This window comes from Glycine max, chromosome 15 (assembly GCF_000004515.6).
Source record: "Glycine max cultivar Williams 82 chromosome 15, Glycine_max_v4.0, whole genome shotgun sequence".
NCBI lineage: Eukaryota > Viridiplantae > Streptophyta > Magnoliopsida > Fabales > Fabaceae > Glycine > Glycine max.
In genome coordinates this window covers 11,255,462-11,270,142 of record NC_038251.2, presented here as the reverse complement: position 1 = coordinate 11,270,142, position 14,681 = coordinate 11,255,462, and the positions used below count along the sequence as shown (strand labels likewise).

The window sequence follows — 14,681 nt, the reverse complement described above, 5'->3', positions numbered from 1 at the left end:
CAGTATAATTATCAAATTTCTTAGTTATCTTTTTTTAAATAAATCATGATTTTATTATTTTATACTTTTTAATTATTTTAACAGCTAATTTTATCAAACACATAATTTAATAAATTAATTTTTAACTTCTAACTTTTAACTATCAATTAACTTTTCATCTTTCAATTAATTTTTTAGTTTCAAACTAAATTTTTAAGATATATTTTTTGTTAAAGCTCATTTCTCATGTGGCTTCGTGAATCTCCTTGAAGCCAAATTCTTTACAATTATTATATTTCTCGATCACGTTGACAATTAAGCAAGTGTTTTTTTTGTTTTAAGGATTGACAATCACGTATTCAGCTCAACACGCAATATTCAACAAAAGTAAAAAATGGAAATTTGGAATGTAATTTATTTATAGTAGGTTATTTTTCCTTCAAATTATTTAACGCTATTCGGCTTCGAATTCAAAATTATTGATTAAAATAAAATAATTTCATACCAGTTGATTATGCAATTGTTAACTATATGTTTTACATCTTAGTATATGTTTAAATTTAATAATACTTGTTATCTCCATCTATTAAAACAAATTTAATATCCCTTTGTTTATTATTATTTTTATAACCATGATATTAATACAAAATATTTTCTAATTTTACTGATGATTATTTATATCAAACAACTTGATTAATCACTTATAATAATTATCTTTTTTCTAATTATATTTTTTCATTTACGATAACCAAATTTGAAATCTTATTATCAAACTTAATTTTCATTGGGAGCCACAAATAGATTATAGTAATAAATATATTGGATTCTTTAAAATTAAACATTTTATTAAAATGCAAACTATTATTATCCTCTTGTTGCTCATTAATTTTAATCTCTATGGGTGGCATACATAAATGTAATAGGACCAGCTTTGAGTTGAAAACGTCAATATAACCTACTTCTTATTAAACCAATCAATAATCAAATGACTAAAATTGATAAAATCAATTTACTAAGTTTTATCAATTGAATTTTCAATATAAGAATATTTCAATATGTCAAAATTACAATCAATAAGAAAATATCAAATAACAACGACATGTTACATTTTAAATTATGTTTTTTCTTATGAAATAATTTTTTGGTAAATTAAATTTTGAGGCCTTATCCTTATCAATCATGAGAGTCAAAAGTCTCAAAATTTAATAAACACTTACAAATATATTTACAAATTAATTACCAACAACATCCTCACATCATAACATAAATCAAACCCACTTGTAAATTTAAACTTGCAATTATAATCAATATAAGAAAATTACAATCAATAAATATACCACAACTTATTTCTTTGATTCATGTGTTTCTTGATCCTTGTTTTACCATGATTTTTGGTAGTCCTTTGAGACACGTTCAATTGTTCTATTCACATCACATAAAAAAAATATACAAAATTAACTATGCACGGATGCAGAAAAATCCAAAAGTAAAAATCTATGGTTGAAATCATGAGTAATAATACAAAGAAAAAAAATTCATTATTAATTTTTTTCATCATTAATGTATTATTAATATCATTGTGATCATGGACAATATTATATTCTTTTGTAAATTTTCCTAATATTTTATATAAAAAATTGTATTTAATAAAAAAGTAAATATGTTTACTGTCTTAAAAAATATAGAAAAAAAGTAGTATTATTCAAATAAATAAATATTTACCATACAAAAAAATTAATAAAAAGCATTACAAGGAGATGACAACGAAGAATTTGAAATCATTTTAACGATATGCATTCAAAAAATGGCATAACACAGGGCAAACATGAGTGGGATAAAAGTGGAAACAAAAAAGGATAGAAAACAGTACATGGGAGGGGGGCCACGGTGTGAAATTGGGAGTTGCCAACTGTTGCCAAGTGTCTATAATGGCTACATCACCTCCCCAATCTCTGTTCTATAAATATGCTATTTTTGAAGACAGCACATACCATGAAATCATCAACAGAGATCTTTGTTTCAACAAATCTAAATTTTTTGCTGTAATTTTGGTTTCCCATTTCTCCCTTATCTCTCTCTCTATCCATAGTCTCTTTCCTCCTTTCCTCATCCCTCGCTCTCTGTAATAAATAATAATTATTACCAACTCTTCCGCCATTGGATCTGCCCTTCCTTCCCCTTCTGGCAAAAAGGTATGCATTCCATTTTTTTTGCTCTCTTTTTTACTTCTTCGTATTATATTGTTGTTGTGATGGCTGTGACTAGTTTAAAGTTGTTGACTTTCTTCGGTTTCATGGGTGCCCATTTATCATCATATGTGGTTGCACGTTGCAGTGTATGTTTATATATATAATGCGGGGTGTTAATGTATAGTTTGTTTTTGGGGGGGTTGGCTTGTTATGTGTTGGCCTTGCTTTCTTTTCTGGCTAAGAACCATTTGTGTGCTTTCCTTACTTTGATTACTACCCCACTTTTTTTTTTGGCATTAAGGGTTTTATGTTTCTTCCTTTTTATCTTAAGATTTGATGATTGCTTTTTTTGTCTGTTTTGTTTAAAAGTTTGAAATAGGGGCTTTTGGAAAGTTGTAGAATTTGGTTTTCTTCTCTCATACCCCTAAAAAATATTAAAGGGAAAATCATGTAAGATTGTTAAATAGGTTAGGTTCAACTGATAGAATTTTGTCTCTATTGGTGTGCAGGGTCAGTCTGCTCCTGGGATTACATTTTTTTTTATAATTTTGGAGGAGTGCTGGTGCTTGGGGAAAATAGAGCTTAGGAAAGAAAATAAAAAAAATTGGTGGCTAATAATTACTTTATTATTGTCTGGATCTGTGTAATGTGCAATCATATAGAAGATATCTTAGTTGGGGTTGAGTTGTATTGCAAGTTGTCTTGATGATTCATGATCAATTAAACCCTTAGTACATAACATCTGTTGAGGAGGTCATTTTGTATAATGGGTTGAGTACAAAGATCAGGTTTCTGGGGGGAGTTGAGGAGGGGATTTTATAGATTAATAACAAGCAAGAAGTTGGATTAGGTTTGTGGTTTTGGGATGAATCATAGAAGTGCAAAGGATGGGGATACTGAAGTTGATCTTGAAAGTGGATTGCCACTAATTGAAGATGATTCAAAGACATTATTTGCTAAGGTTTCTGGTGGGTTTGCTGGAGGTTCTGTTAAAGGTGATGATGGGCCAAGTTTATGCTGCAATGAACCAAGTTTAAGTGAAGTATCTGCAGATGTGATGATAGTAACAAACAAGCCAATGATGGGGAGAGATTCGGCAAACCGTGCCCAACAAACCCCAGTGAGGGAGAAACGGAAAAAGGCCAGTAATAAAAAGGCTCCCAAACCTCCAAGACCTCCACAAGCTCCATCATTGGATGCAGCTGACAATAAGCTAATCAGGGAGATATCTGAACTTGCCATGTTGAAGCGCGCGAGGATAGAGCGTATGAAAGCTTTGAAGAAGATGAAAGTTGTTAAATCATCATCACCATCATCTTCCAATACCAGCAGCCTTTTGGCTATGGTTTTCACTGTTGTCTTCTTTGTTGTGATAATATTCCAAGGTAACATTTGGGATAAAAGTAGATTTCTCAAGTATATGGCATTTTATTTATAATATTTGCATTACAGCATATAGGGACTTAGCATTTTCATTGCTACATGTGCCTACCTATTCTGTTTCATAAACTATGCCATTCCAAATTTGTAGATCAGTACCTAAGTTATATGTTTGGTGAAATGGTGATAAAACTTCCATTTTAAAACTCTGTTCTGTTTCACATACACTATAAAGCTTTTGTTTCCTTATCCATGATATGTCCTGTTCATGGATTATTCTGTTCTGGCTAACCAGATCAGGTTTTAGCTTTTATCTGTAATTTTAACTATGTTTGCTTGTATTTTTTTTAATACATTCTTATCACTTTTTGCTCCTTCTGGTTCAATCTGCTTATTGTAGATCTAAATGAATAACTCACTCTTTCCAACTAGTTTCTGAGAGAATTATGATAAATAGATCATCATTTTGCTTTCTCTTTCCGGATAAATTAGCTCACTTCTTTCTTTGATGTGCTCACAATTGTGGGCAAAAGGGTTGCAAATAATCAAGAAACTTATCAGTGGTTCAGTTTCCTTTCATTTATATTTTGATAATACCTTAACTTTTGGTGTATAAATTCTGATAATATTATTAATCAATCACCTATTACTTTTGGTGTAAAGTATAATATAGGGTAATGTAGTATGCAAGATGGGATCAAAATACTCCCTATGATCCTGCTTCTTTCATTTTCTGACAAGTGACCACATTTTAGCTTCCTTGATTTTTTGTTTTAATTAGACGTTCCTTTTGCAGGCATGTCATCCGGTAAAACCTCAGTGGCAAGTTTCCAGGGATCACCTGTATCTGCAGGAGAATCAGAGGGTGGTTTAATTTCAGTTCAGTACCAACTCAATCCTTCTGCAGTTGACTCAAATGCTCCTGGTTCAGAGTCTCACTAGTAAGTTCAAATTCATGCCACACATTATTTGATATGATCCTCTCCTTTGGCTCATTTGTTCCCTTTTCTTTACCTCATAAAACCACATTACTGATTCAGAAAAGAAAAGAAAGAATGTCATTGCCTGTATTTAACAAAGAAAAGATGGCATACTGTTCCCTTGCTTCTCCTACAAACTCTGTGTCTTGACTTTCACAATATACATTTCTTTACATGTTGGTAATTTATCCCCTATGTATATTAATCAATGTTGGGGGTGAGTTAAATTACCATAACGGTGCTGCTAGTGTTCTTCATTGCCTTGCCAAACACGTGTTGTTACTTTTCAACTCCTCAGCAACTTTTTGTTGCTTATGCTCCATGAATATTGAGTTGGAGATTTTTGCTTTTGAAGCCCACGAGCTAGCTATGATTCTATTTATTATGTTCTGGTGTCTTTTTTTGCTTATGCTTCATGGAGTTATAGTTTACGTACAAAAAGCTCATATTTCAGAATAATAAAATGGCTTATTTCTACTTTTCTTGCCAGAAAGGAAAATAAGACGTATGGCACTCTAAATTTCCAATTAAGAATAAGAAAGGTGTCAGATGTGGCTTGTCTGATGTGATGCCCGTTTTGACTTTTTATTACTAGCATGAACACGTGACATTGCTTCATCTGGGATCCCAAAAGGAAAATTAAAGTAAAGTTCAACTTCGAATTGGATACGTTTAACATGCTTAAGTGGATAAATTTGGAGGTGTTTTAAATCAATGGCTATAAATAGGGATGAGCAACCTGTATTAATCAGTTTCAGACATATTTACTGATAATAAAGATAAAATATTTTCATTTGGTGGAGACATTTCATTAGATCGTTTTATTTTTTTTTATTAATTTTTAAACTTTTGTTATTTCTTTTTTAATAATTATCCTCTACTCTTGTACTATTAGTTACTTTTTTTTAACTTCTAAATCTTTTTTTATTTTTTTTATTTTCATTTAAAATATGTAAAGAGGTAAGTGTCTCTCTCTGTCTCCCCTAGTAATTATAAAGATAGATTTTCAAAAATTTCGAATCACTTCAGTCTTTTTGCAGAAAAGTCTTTTGTTAAACATTATGTCAGGTCCCATTACATAATTGTAAAAATTATAAATTAGAAAGACCCAAGAGCCGATAAAGTTTTGATTGATTAAACTTAAAATAACTTCATACAAGGCATTTTTTATTTTTTTATTTTTAACTTCTACCAAAAATACTAAAGCAGTTGTTTATATATTTTTGTTAAGTATTTCGAAATCTTGAAAGAAAAAAAAAGCTCAAACTAACCATATTTTCGTTAACAACTCAAACTTATGCCTTGCATCTGCTCACTCCATTCATTTTCTCTTGCTGAGTAACGTGCAATATATGGGAGGTCTGACTAGCAATCAACCAAAATAATACTGTGACAATCGACCTGTTTTGCCTAGAGCACCATGCTCTTAATTCTAAAAGTTTGTTGGGTTCCTCTCTCATATGAAAAATCTTGAGTTGTTTAATAAAGCGCTCTTGGGGAAATGGTTATGGAAACTTTTGAGTGAGAGAGTTGGTCTTTGGAGGGATGTTTTGGTAAGGAAATATGGTCTCTATAACATGGATGCTCTTGTGGGGAGTGAGTGTAAGGTTAAAGGGTCTCAATGGTGGTGTGATATTCTTGTCAATTGTGATATCTTCGAAAATGGGCTAGGGTGCTTTCAAGAAAAAGTATCTAAAGTTGTAAGTGAGGGGAGTATGGCTTTTTCTTCTTACATCCAGCATTTGTTCTTGTACACCTAACATTTAGGATGAAAAACCCAAAACATCCTTATGTATAACCTATACAGATTATTAATCCATAAGACCATGGACCTTAGCGGCAGGGTTAATCCATAAGACCATGGACCTTAGCGGCAGGGTTGGTGGTGACAAAGGATGCGCATAGCGTGGGTGAAGGGAGGCGTGACGTGAGGGGTATGTTGATTTTAATCAACAAATGTGGAAATTGCCCATTCCTTAAAAAATAAAGGGTTTCATTTGGAGGACTGCGATTGATAGGATTCAAATCATGGAAAATTTGGAAAAAAGAAACATCATATCAAGGGACGTGGATTTCAGATGTGTTTTCTGCTGTGAATGCGTTGAAACGATGCTTCATCTGTTTTTTCAATTAGAATGTAGATTTGAGTATAATTCAATTTCAAAAGTTAGTTTATAGGATAAAGGTTGTCTTTTATTTATATATTCTAACATAGTTTTATCTCTGGCTAAGGTGGAATTTGGGTTTTTCCCAATCCAATAGAAGAAATTAAATATAGAGCATGGACTTGGGCCAAAGCTTACGTGCCAAGTTTTGATTCTTCTCTGTATGCGTGGAATCTTCAGCCTAGGGAGTGCTTGCAGCATATGCCATAATAGTGTGGAGTAAGCTGGGTGGGTTTTGGTTGGGTAAAATATGAGATTTGATACAGGCATAGGCATAATAGATGAGCGGGATATTCGTGCTGCATGTTTATGAAGTTGGTTCCTTACAAAAACTTCTATGTTAGTATGTTGTTTGTAATTCTAAGTTGGATTTTGGCACTTCTTATGACACATTCAACTTCACATATTAATATACATACTTCTTTGCTGTGCAAAGAAAAAAAAATACGAAGCTTCCTCGGATAGATAGGACATTGACACTTGTGACAACGCTCATTTTGTGCCAGAAGAAAATTCTGGACGAGTGAAACTCAATTCAATATTTTCCTCTTCCTCTAATCCCAATTTAATAATAGAAATATGAAATTATCCTGTTTTAAAGTCTAATAAGTGGTGTAATTATACAGCTTATTGTACAAGTGCAAGATGAAGTCTCACATCAAGTAGAAGTAAAAAGTTGAACATTATATAAGTAAGGAGAAGATCCATAAACTTGAACTTTAAGATTTTAGGTTAAAGTATAGTGTTAAATTCCTTTGTGTGATTGGTCATAACTCTTTGGTGTAATATCGGAAAATTATTTTACACATAATTTTTGTCCATATCTATCTATATTCTAAGTAAACTTCATTTGAAAAAAAATGTGAATTGTTGATTGAAGATTTAATTTTATAATAATCATTAGATTTTTTTATTTTAGCAGAAAATTAAATTGCTCACATTAAAGCTATTAAATAATTAAGGATAAAACTATGCAAGATGAACGTTAAAGATATCTTAGATTACAAGTAATCTTATATTTGATTTTGGTAAACGCCTAAGTATCAAATGAAAGAAGAAAATAATCTAAATGAAGAATATCAAGTTAATTGGATTGATAGAAAAGTGTTAATGGTGAGAGTGAAGTCCTAAAATAATAATGAAAGTAAGTTAATATAACCAGACAAGGTAAATGAGAAGTCAATGAAAATTATTAATAATTGAAAGTATATATCCGATCTATGCATGATGAATCTACTATAACCCCGGTAAAACAAATCTTATATGAATATTATATTTGATTAATTCTACAAATGGAAGTGTAGGCAAGGAGAAAAATTAAGCTTCATACTTGCTTCCTTTTTTTTCTTTCCCATCTCTAGCAACACAATTGCCTTTTTTTTTTCATGAAATCTACATGAAATGTTTGTGGTCATTTCAAAATACATAACTTATTGTAATGAATTTTTTAATCATCATAGATTTGAAAAATTAATCAATGTTTTCCTCCTTGAATCATTTATTTCGATTAGGTAAGATTGTTGTATATTGTTTTCAATTACTTAAATATTTAAGTAATCAATTACTTAAGTGTACGTTGGTTTTTTCAGTAGCCCTAGCCACACCGATAAAGGAATCAATTACTTAAATATTTTTTTTTCCGGAGAAAATATTCATGAGCAACGTACATTGTTGTTGTTCCGTATTTGCATATCCAAGAAAGCAGGCACCCGCTCACTCTCCTCCATTCATTTTCTCTTGCTGAAGAACGTGCAATGCATGGGAGGAAGGACTGACTAGCAAGCAAAAAAAATAAATAAATAGGGGTTAAAAGTTAAATAATACTAACAAACAGGAAGCGACCTGCTTGGCCTAGATAGATGGGATATTGACACTAGTGACATCTTTCATATGAAACTCAATTCAACATATACTAATTTTCTTCTTCCTCAAATCCCTATTTCATAATAGAGAATTATGAAATTATCCTGTTCTAAATTCCACTGATTAAGTTGTCTAATTTTACAGCTTATAACCGCTCACTTGAAGGTTTATTACCTTGGAAGTTATTTGACACTTAATTTTTTGTCCATATACTGTACTGGAAGACAACATGGCCGCTTTGATATGTTGTTATCACCTATAAGTGACATATTAGCTGATATTAGCTGCATGTATCATATAATGTCTTTAGTAGAACCAAATTATGAACGAAAGAGAAAGAAAAAAGACAAAATAATGATTGGTTTTTTAAAAAAAAAATCCGTGATGGTTTGGTTTATGTCTTATGTGAGTTGCATTCATATGCATCTTACACAACAAAATTGTTAGTGGAGAAGCAGAGTGGTCGTCAACAAAGAGCTGCTTCAGAGTACACACTACACGTACAATAAAGAATCATATGTTTATTCAATAAGAGTACTACAATACAACTAGTACTAACTACTAAGTGCTATTACCTACAAGCAATGGAATCAGCCCTTTAGAAGTAGTTTGACTATGGCCGCAGCCACATTCACTAGCTTCTGCACAATGTCGTTTCTGTCCCCTAAGGGTGCCTGTGCAGCACCAGAGAATTTCTTGTCACAGCTACTCACTTCTTTGAGAGCATCAGAAATGCAGTAACTGGCAAAGCCAAAACGGCCCTGGCTTATGGCATCAGCAGCTTGTGGGAGAATGTATTTGACAATTGGGATATACAACTCAGCACAAAAAGCCAAGGCTTGCTCCAACTCACGGTCTGAGGTCTGCTTAATCAGCCCCTCAATGTAACTCAGTGTGTCAGTTGCATTTGCCAGAATGTTGTTCACCATCAATAGGGCCACCCCTTTGAGATCAGGTTTTGGACTCGGAGGGTTTGAGTGAAGGATCGAGCTGCAAAGGTCGTAAAAGGGTGTCTTTTTGCATATTTGGTCTACCAAATCGCCATTCCCATCTTTCCATGGGAAAGAGGGCTGGGATTGTGTCAAGGGAATAGAAATAGAAGCTAGAAGAAAAATGTGAATTGCTAAAGCAGACACACTGGTTGGGATCCTCCTCATTTTTCTCTTGTGAAGGGTAGGGGAATGAGAATGGTCTAGGCTCTTTCTTGGCTCCTACTTTAGGTTCACTAAATGATCATTTGCCAGTCCTTAGGGGGCATATATACCTCACATGAGAACAGAGAATGTATAGGATTGTTACTGTTTTTTGTAGGATAGAAGGATTTGTTGGGAAAATTCAGACTTTCTCAAGCATGTATTTACAAAATTGACTCACTATCCTTATTTATACTACTCCACCTCCACAATGAATGGTGGAGATTACTTGTATCCTACAATGATACCTTATGTCAATGTGGAGGAGAGTAAACATCGAATAGATTTACATCGGTGGACCACGAGTTACCACATAAGGAAATTTCACATCACACTTTAATCCAAAACCTTAAGACTCAGATTTATGGATCTTCTACTCAATTATATGGTGCTCCACATTTTCACTTTTGCCTAATGTGAGATTTCACCTCACACTTGTAATCTAATAAGATTGTTAAAGTTAATTTAATGGTTAGATGCGTTAAAAATTGGAAATAAGGAAAAATAGTTGTACCCCTAAATGATATTGTCGGTGTTTTTATTTCTGTTATGTGCATTTTTGTAGTCTTTTTAGTTTTTACCTTAAAAAAAATGGTCAGGTTTGTTGTTTGCTGATTGTCTTTTAACCATGGGCTGGCCTTGCCTCTACACGTTGTTTAAAGTTAAATAAGCCTTGGTTCACGGGTGTCTTGTTCACTTGGCTTTATTGGTCAATGCCACATCTTCTTTTATGTCCCCTACTTTACCACAAGATGCCAAATTTGAGAACTTTCTAGACTATGCTCTCTTCGTTGAACCCTTCTTTTGGAACTAAAGAATGAAGAGAGGACCTAAGACAGACACGACCACTGTTTTGCTAGCCAGATTTCATTCATTAAAACAACCACCCCATGATTACGTGTAATACACCAATTTCTTCTGTTTTTCAAAGTTCAAAGCAGAATCATCAACTAGCGCACCTAGGACATGTGCTAGTTAACAAGAACGACCCACACTGTTCTGTTCTTCTCTCCTAGAGAGTTTCAATTCTTGTTAGTTCTAACACATTTATTTAAGCTATTGTCCTATTTAAAAGAAACAATTATTTTAATAAAATATAATAGTGTGCCCCAAAATTTGTAAGAAAGTTAGTATGTAGATTTCTTTGTGGTGCATGGAAATATATAAAGAATTCCAATAAAACAAAACAAAAAATAATCAACATTAATCATGCATAAATTGATTGTGTAATTATACTCAATCAGAATAATGTTGATTTGAAGATAAAATAAAAATTATTACCTAATTTTGCATGTCATAATTGTTCATAGATTAATTTGAAAGCAAAAAAGAGAGAGAGACATTCGGGTATGGATTTAGAGATTGCCATGTGGAGCTTTCCAATCTAAAAATATTTTACTTTGTATATAGTATAAATATAGATTTGAAAAGAAAATTTTGTCGCATATAATAATCTCATCCAATCTAATAGAATTATTTTAAATGGTATTTTCAATGAAGAATACCTATAATCTAAATAGATTTATCTCCAAAGAAAAAAAGTAAATGATCATTTTGTTTCTTAAATATGTAAATTGATAATAATTTAATTTTTAAAAGAATGAAAAATTGTAATTTAGTTTTTGAATGCGTAAAAAATGAAATAATTATTCTTGTTGTCTAACTTAATGATGAATTAAATTCCTACCTAAATATTATAGATATTTTTTGTAAATATGTATAGAAATGGTATGAGTGCTAGCTAGCGGGTTACAAAAGCATGGTGCATAAGTTAGTGACAAAGGATCCCTGGGATACAATAAGAAACTTTCACAGCATAATTCATCACATGCAAGCATAAACAAAAGAACCCCATTCTAAGGCTAACCAAACAACCAGTAAGAAGGAAAACACTACAATTTCATGAGATGCTTTCCCAAGGAAAACACTGACTTTTGAAGGCACACGGAGCTTCCAAATGCCTCTAACCCCAGAGATTTATAAGCCTCTCTCACAGTGAAGTTCTTTTGTTGCCATCACCATCTATCTTCAACTTCCATCTTCGTGGCTTCCACACTCCTCTCCAATTCAAAAAAACCATGTTCCACACCCACCCTTCATCCGACCAATTAGGAACTAAATTACAATTTTTACTCTTTGAAGAATAATTATTTATCCGAAAAATAGAATAAATTACATTATTTATACCTGAAATTTTGTAAAATTATACACGCACTCCTACTTTTTTTTAACATTTATAATAAGTTCCTTTATAGGAAACCCTAGTGTAATGTTAATATTCAAACAATTAAAAGAGGTCAGTGTATTGCGTAAATATGTGTCATTGTATATTAGGGTATATAAAAATAGGAAAAATTTATGCAATTTAACAGAACTTCGTAGACAATTAATGTAATTTACTCTATAAAAAAATATATGTATGTAAAAGAAAAAAACACGGATCTAATAAAATTGTAAGAATTTTTATTTTGCAGCTTGGATGCATACAAGATTTTGGCCGACAGAGTTGGTTTACCACCTTTCAACTTCAACGCAAAAAATTTGGTGTGAGTGAGAGTCCGTTGAGTTTAACATTGAAAAAACATCAAAGAATCTACAAGTGTTGCGTAATCGTAATTATTATGACTTGGAGCTTAGCTAGCACGTAAACACCTGCCACTAACACATAAAACAAACAGCTATGTCTAATAAAGTTACATTACAAATAAGGAAAAGTGTTTTTTCAAGCCAACCCAGATAAAAACACAAAGACTTTCTTTTTTAATAGAATTCTAAATAAGTAAACAACATTTTGGCAGAGACTAAAATTAAATTTAAAAATATCTTGAAAACCCAAAATCATATTTTATTTTAGCAAAAGATGTATATCCTAGAATAATAATACTATATGCACTCATTTATACCCGGCCCATACAATTCCGTATTTGAAAATTATCTCTGTTTGACGAAAATAAATCTCATATCGTTTTCAAGTAAGGTGGCGTGTTGCTGTTAATGTGCTTTACCATTATCTTTTTCTCATACCCGGGGTGTGAATGTGATACTATAAAAGAAATCATAATCCAATCCCAGAGTCCAAACCAGAAATAACAATCAAGAATATTAAACAATAAAAAATATATCTGAAACTCATAAAAAGACAACGATTAATCCTTTTGGTATCATCTACCTCTAGAAAAAAAATTAGCGTTTGATCACTAATAAATCGTTAGTACAAGTAATATTATATTCAATATTCTTAAATAAGATTTCGGATTTCAATCTTAATGAAAAAAAATACAGTGATTGAACGACCTTATTGGAGTGATCACAAATTCATAGCACAGAAAAAAAATAGATATAATTCCGCCATAGTTATAACCTTAGAAATATATTAAGCTATGATTCATCCATGAAATATAACATATACATATATTTCTAGAAAAATAAACTAAAACAATTCCGTAAAAAAAGAGCTAGAGAGTACAGCCACAGCAGAGGAAGAAGTAGCAAAGCATGGCGAGCAAGGCTATGGACTCAAGGCCCGTAACTAAGGCCCATAAGATGTCATCCACCAACGACAAGTTCCACTGAATAACACTCTCTACGTTCCAACTCGGGTTCAAATACGAAAAGTCCAACGCCGGCCACCGGAACACCGGCCACGGCACCGTTAGATGCAACTCCGGCCACCGGAAACTTGACGTGTACCACCACCTCCAGGACATCCTCGTTTGTTTGTTCCTCTATTCTTTTTCAACCTTTCTTTTAATTTTTCTTTTTTCTTTTCTCTTAGCTGTTTTTCCTTTGATTTTGCCTTTGGAATTTCACTTTCAATTGTGATGGTGAAGCATTTATTAGTCTTCTTTTAGAAGTGAGGGTCATGGAGATGGGGCATATCATTATCTGTGAAGTGTGAATGACAGAAACATGATTTAACACGTGTACCCAAAATTCCACTCACCAGTTTTTTTTTTATAATTATTACATGATAACCAACAATAGATTTTTTTCATTGTTATTAATATATTATTATATAAATAAAAAATATTTGCTTAAAAAATATTTATTACATTAAAAGTAGGTTGTTTTACATTTAAACTTTTTGTTTTCATATCTTTAATACCAAGATTGAAATTAATAAAATGAGAAATGTTAATTACACATATTTTAATATATAAATATCCAAGTATGTTTATAAAATTTTGTATTATTTTGCTTCCATTCTTTCTTTATTTATAATTTAATTCCATGTCTATTTTTGCACACATAAATATAATTTGTAAAACTTTGATAGCTAAATCAGTTTTAAATAGTTTTACGTCGGTTATTGTTAAACCTCAATTGGTTTTTAAGTGCACATGTTAAAAAAAAACTTAATAGTAACTAAGATTGTCCTCCATAAATCATAATTTTCTTATTTAATTGTGCGTTATCTAAAAAATAGTTGGTACAATGGATGATCTTTTTAATAATTACTTAAAAACATAGTGCTAGAAACTCTTTCACTACGTCATCAGTCTTCTTACAGTAAAATAAAACTAACGGTATTAATATATGTACCTAACATACTAATGTTATTGAACTTTGTGGCGATTTAGAATCATCACCGAGCGCATAATTTTATTATCATTAGTCTAATTTAAATGATAAAATCAAATAAACTAATTTTAAAAATTAAAAGATTAAATTGAACTAAAAAGAATCAAAATGAGCTTAAAAAATAAATTAAAAAACCAAAAAACTAATTTAACAAAAGTAAACCACCTTCGTTGTGCAATTTAACAGATCCAATTGCTTGGGGGCAATATTTAGGTTACGGCAAAAATTATGTAGTATGGGCTATCCAAAATATTTTGACCTAAATTTTGGCCCTACATATACGGTCAAAGCAATGAGCCAACTGATACAAGTAATTTGACATTTGCTTCCTTGATCAAGGTCTAGACTTTG

General features: G+C 31.7%; 2 protein-coding genes and 1 long non-coding RNA gene across 5 annotated transcripts; 1 reads left to right on the top strand and 2 right to left on the bottom strand.

The window, feature by feature from the left end:
• Nucleotides 1–1,960: 1,960 nt before the first annotated feature.
• On the top strand, nucleotides 1,961–7,103 carry LOC100811193 (uncharacterized). Its single transcript, XM_006597629.4, has 4 exons — nucleotides 1,961–2,171; nucleotides 2,678–3,553; nucleotides 4,345–4,489; nucleotides 6,761–7,103. Coding segments are annotated over exons 2-4 (666 nt in total). The 5' UTR covers nucleotides 1,961–2,171; nucleotides 2,678–3,033; the 3' UTR covers nucleotides 6,762–7,103.
• On the bottom strand, nucleotides 6,018–6,514 carry LOC121173620 (uncharacterized). Its single transcript, XR_005888819.1, has 2 exons — nucleotides 6,395–6,514; nucleotides 6,018–6,360 (listed from the first exon to the last, which is right to left on the bottom strand). It is a non-coding gene; the product is annotated as an uncharacterized lncRNA (long non-coding RNA).
• A 153-nt stretch (nucleotides 7,104–7,256) lies between the features above and the next one.
• Nucleotides 7,257–10,075, bottom strand: LOC100791177 (pectinesterase inhibitor). Of its 3 annotated transcripts, XR_005888818.1 has the most exons (3): nucleotides 9,132–10,075; nucleotides 8,731–8,812; nucleotides 7,257–8,468 (listed from the first exon to the last, which is right to left on the bottom strand). XR_005888818.1 is itself a non-coding variant. In XM_041010019.1 (2 exons), exon 1 carries the CDS (start codon nucleotides 9,711–9,713, stop codon nucleotides 9,147–9,149), a length of 567 nt encoding a protein of 188 aa, XP_040865953.1. In that variant the 5' UTR covers nucleotides 9,714–10,075; the 3' UTR covers nucleotides 7,257–8,468; nucleotides 9,132–9,146. The 3 variants fall into 3 exon arrangements, 2 of the variants coding, with proteins under 2 accessions (XP_040865953.1, XP_040865952.1); XM_041010019.1 differs by lacking the exon at nucleotides 8,731–8,812; XM_041010018.1 differs by lacking the exon at nucleotides 7,257–8,468 and having other exon boundaries at nucleotides 8,715–8,812.
• Nucleotides 10,076–14,681: the final 4,606 nt, after the last annotated feature.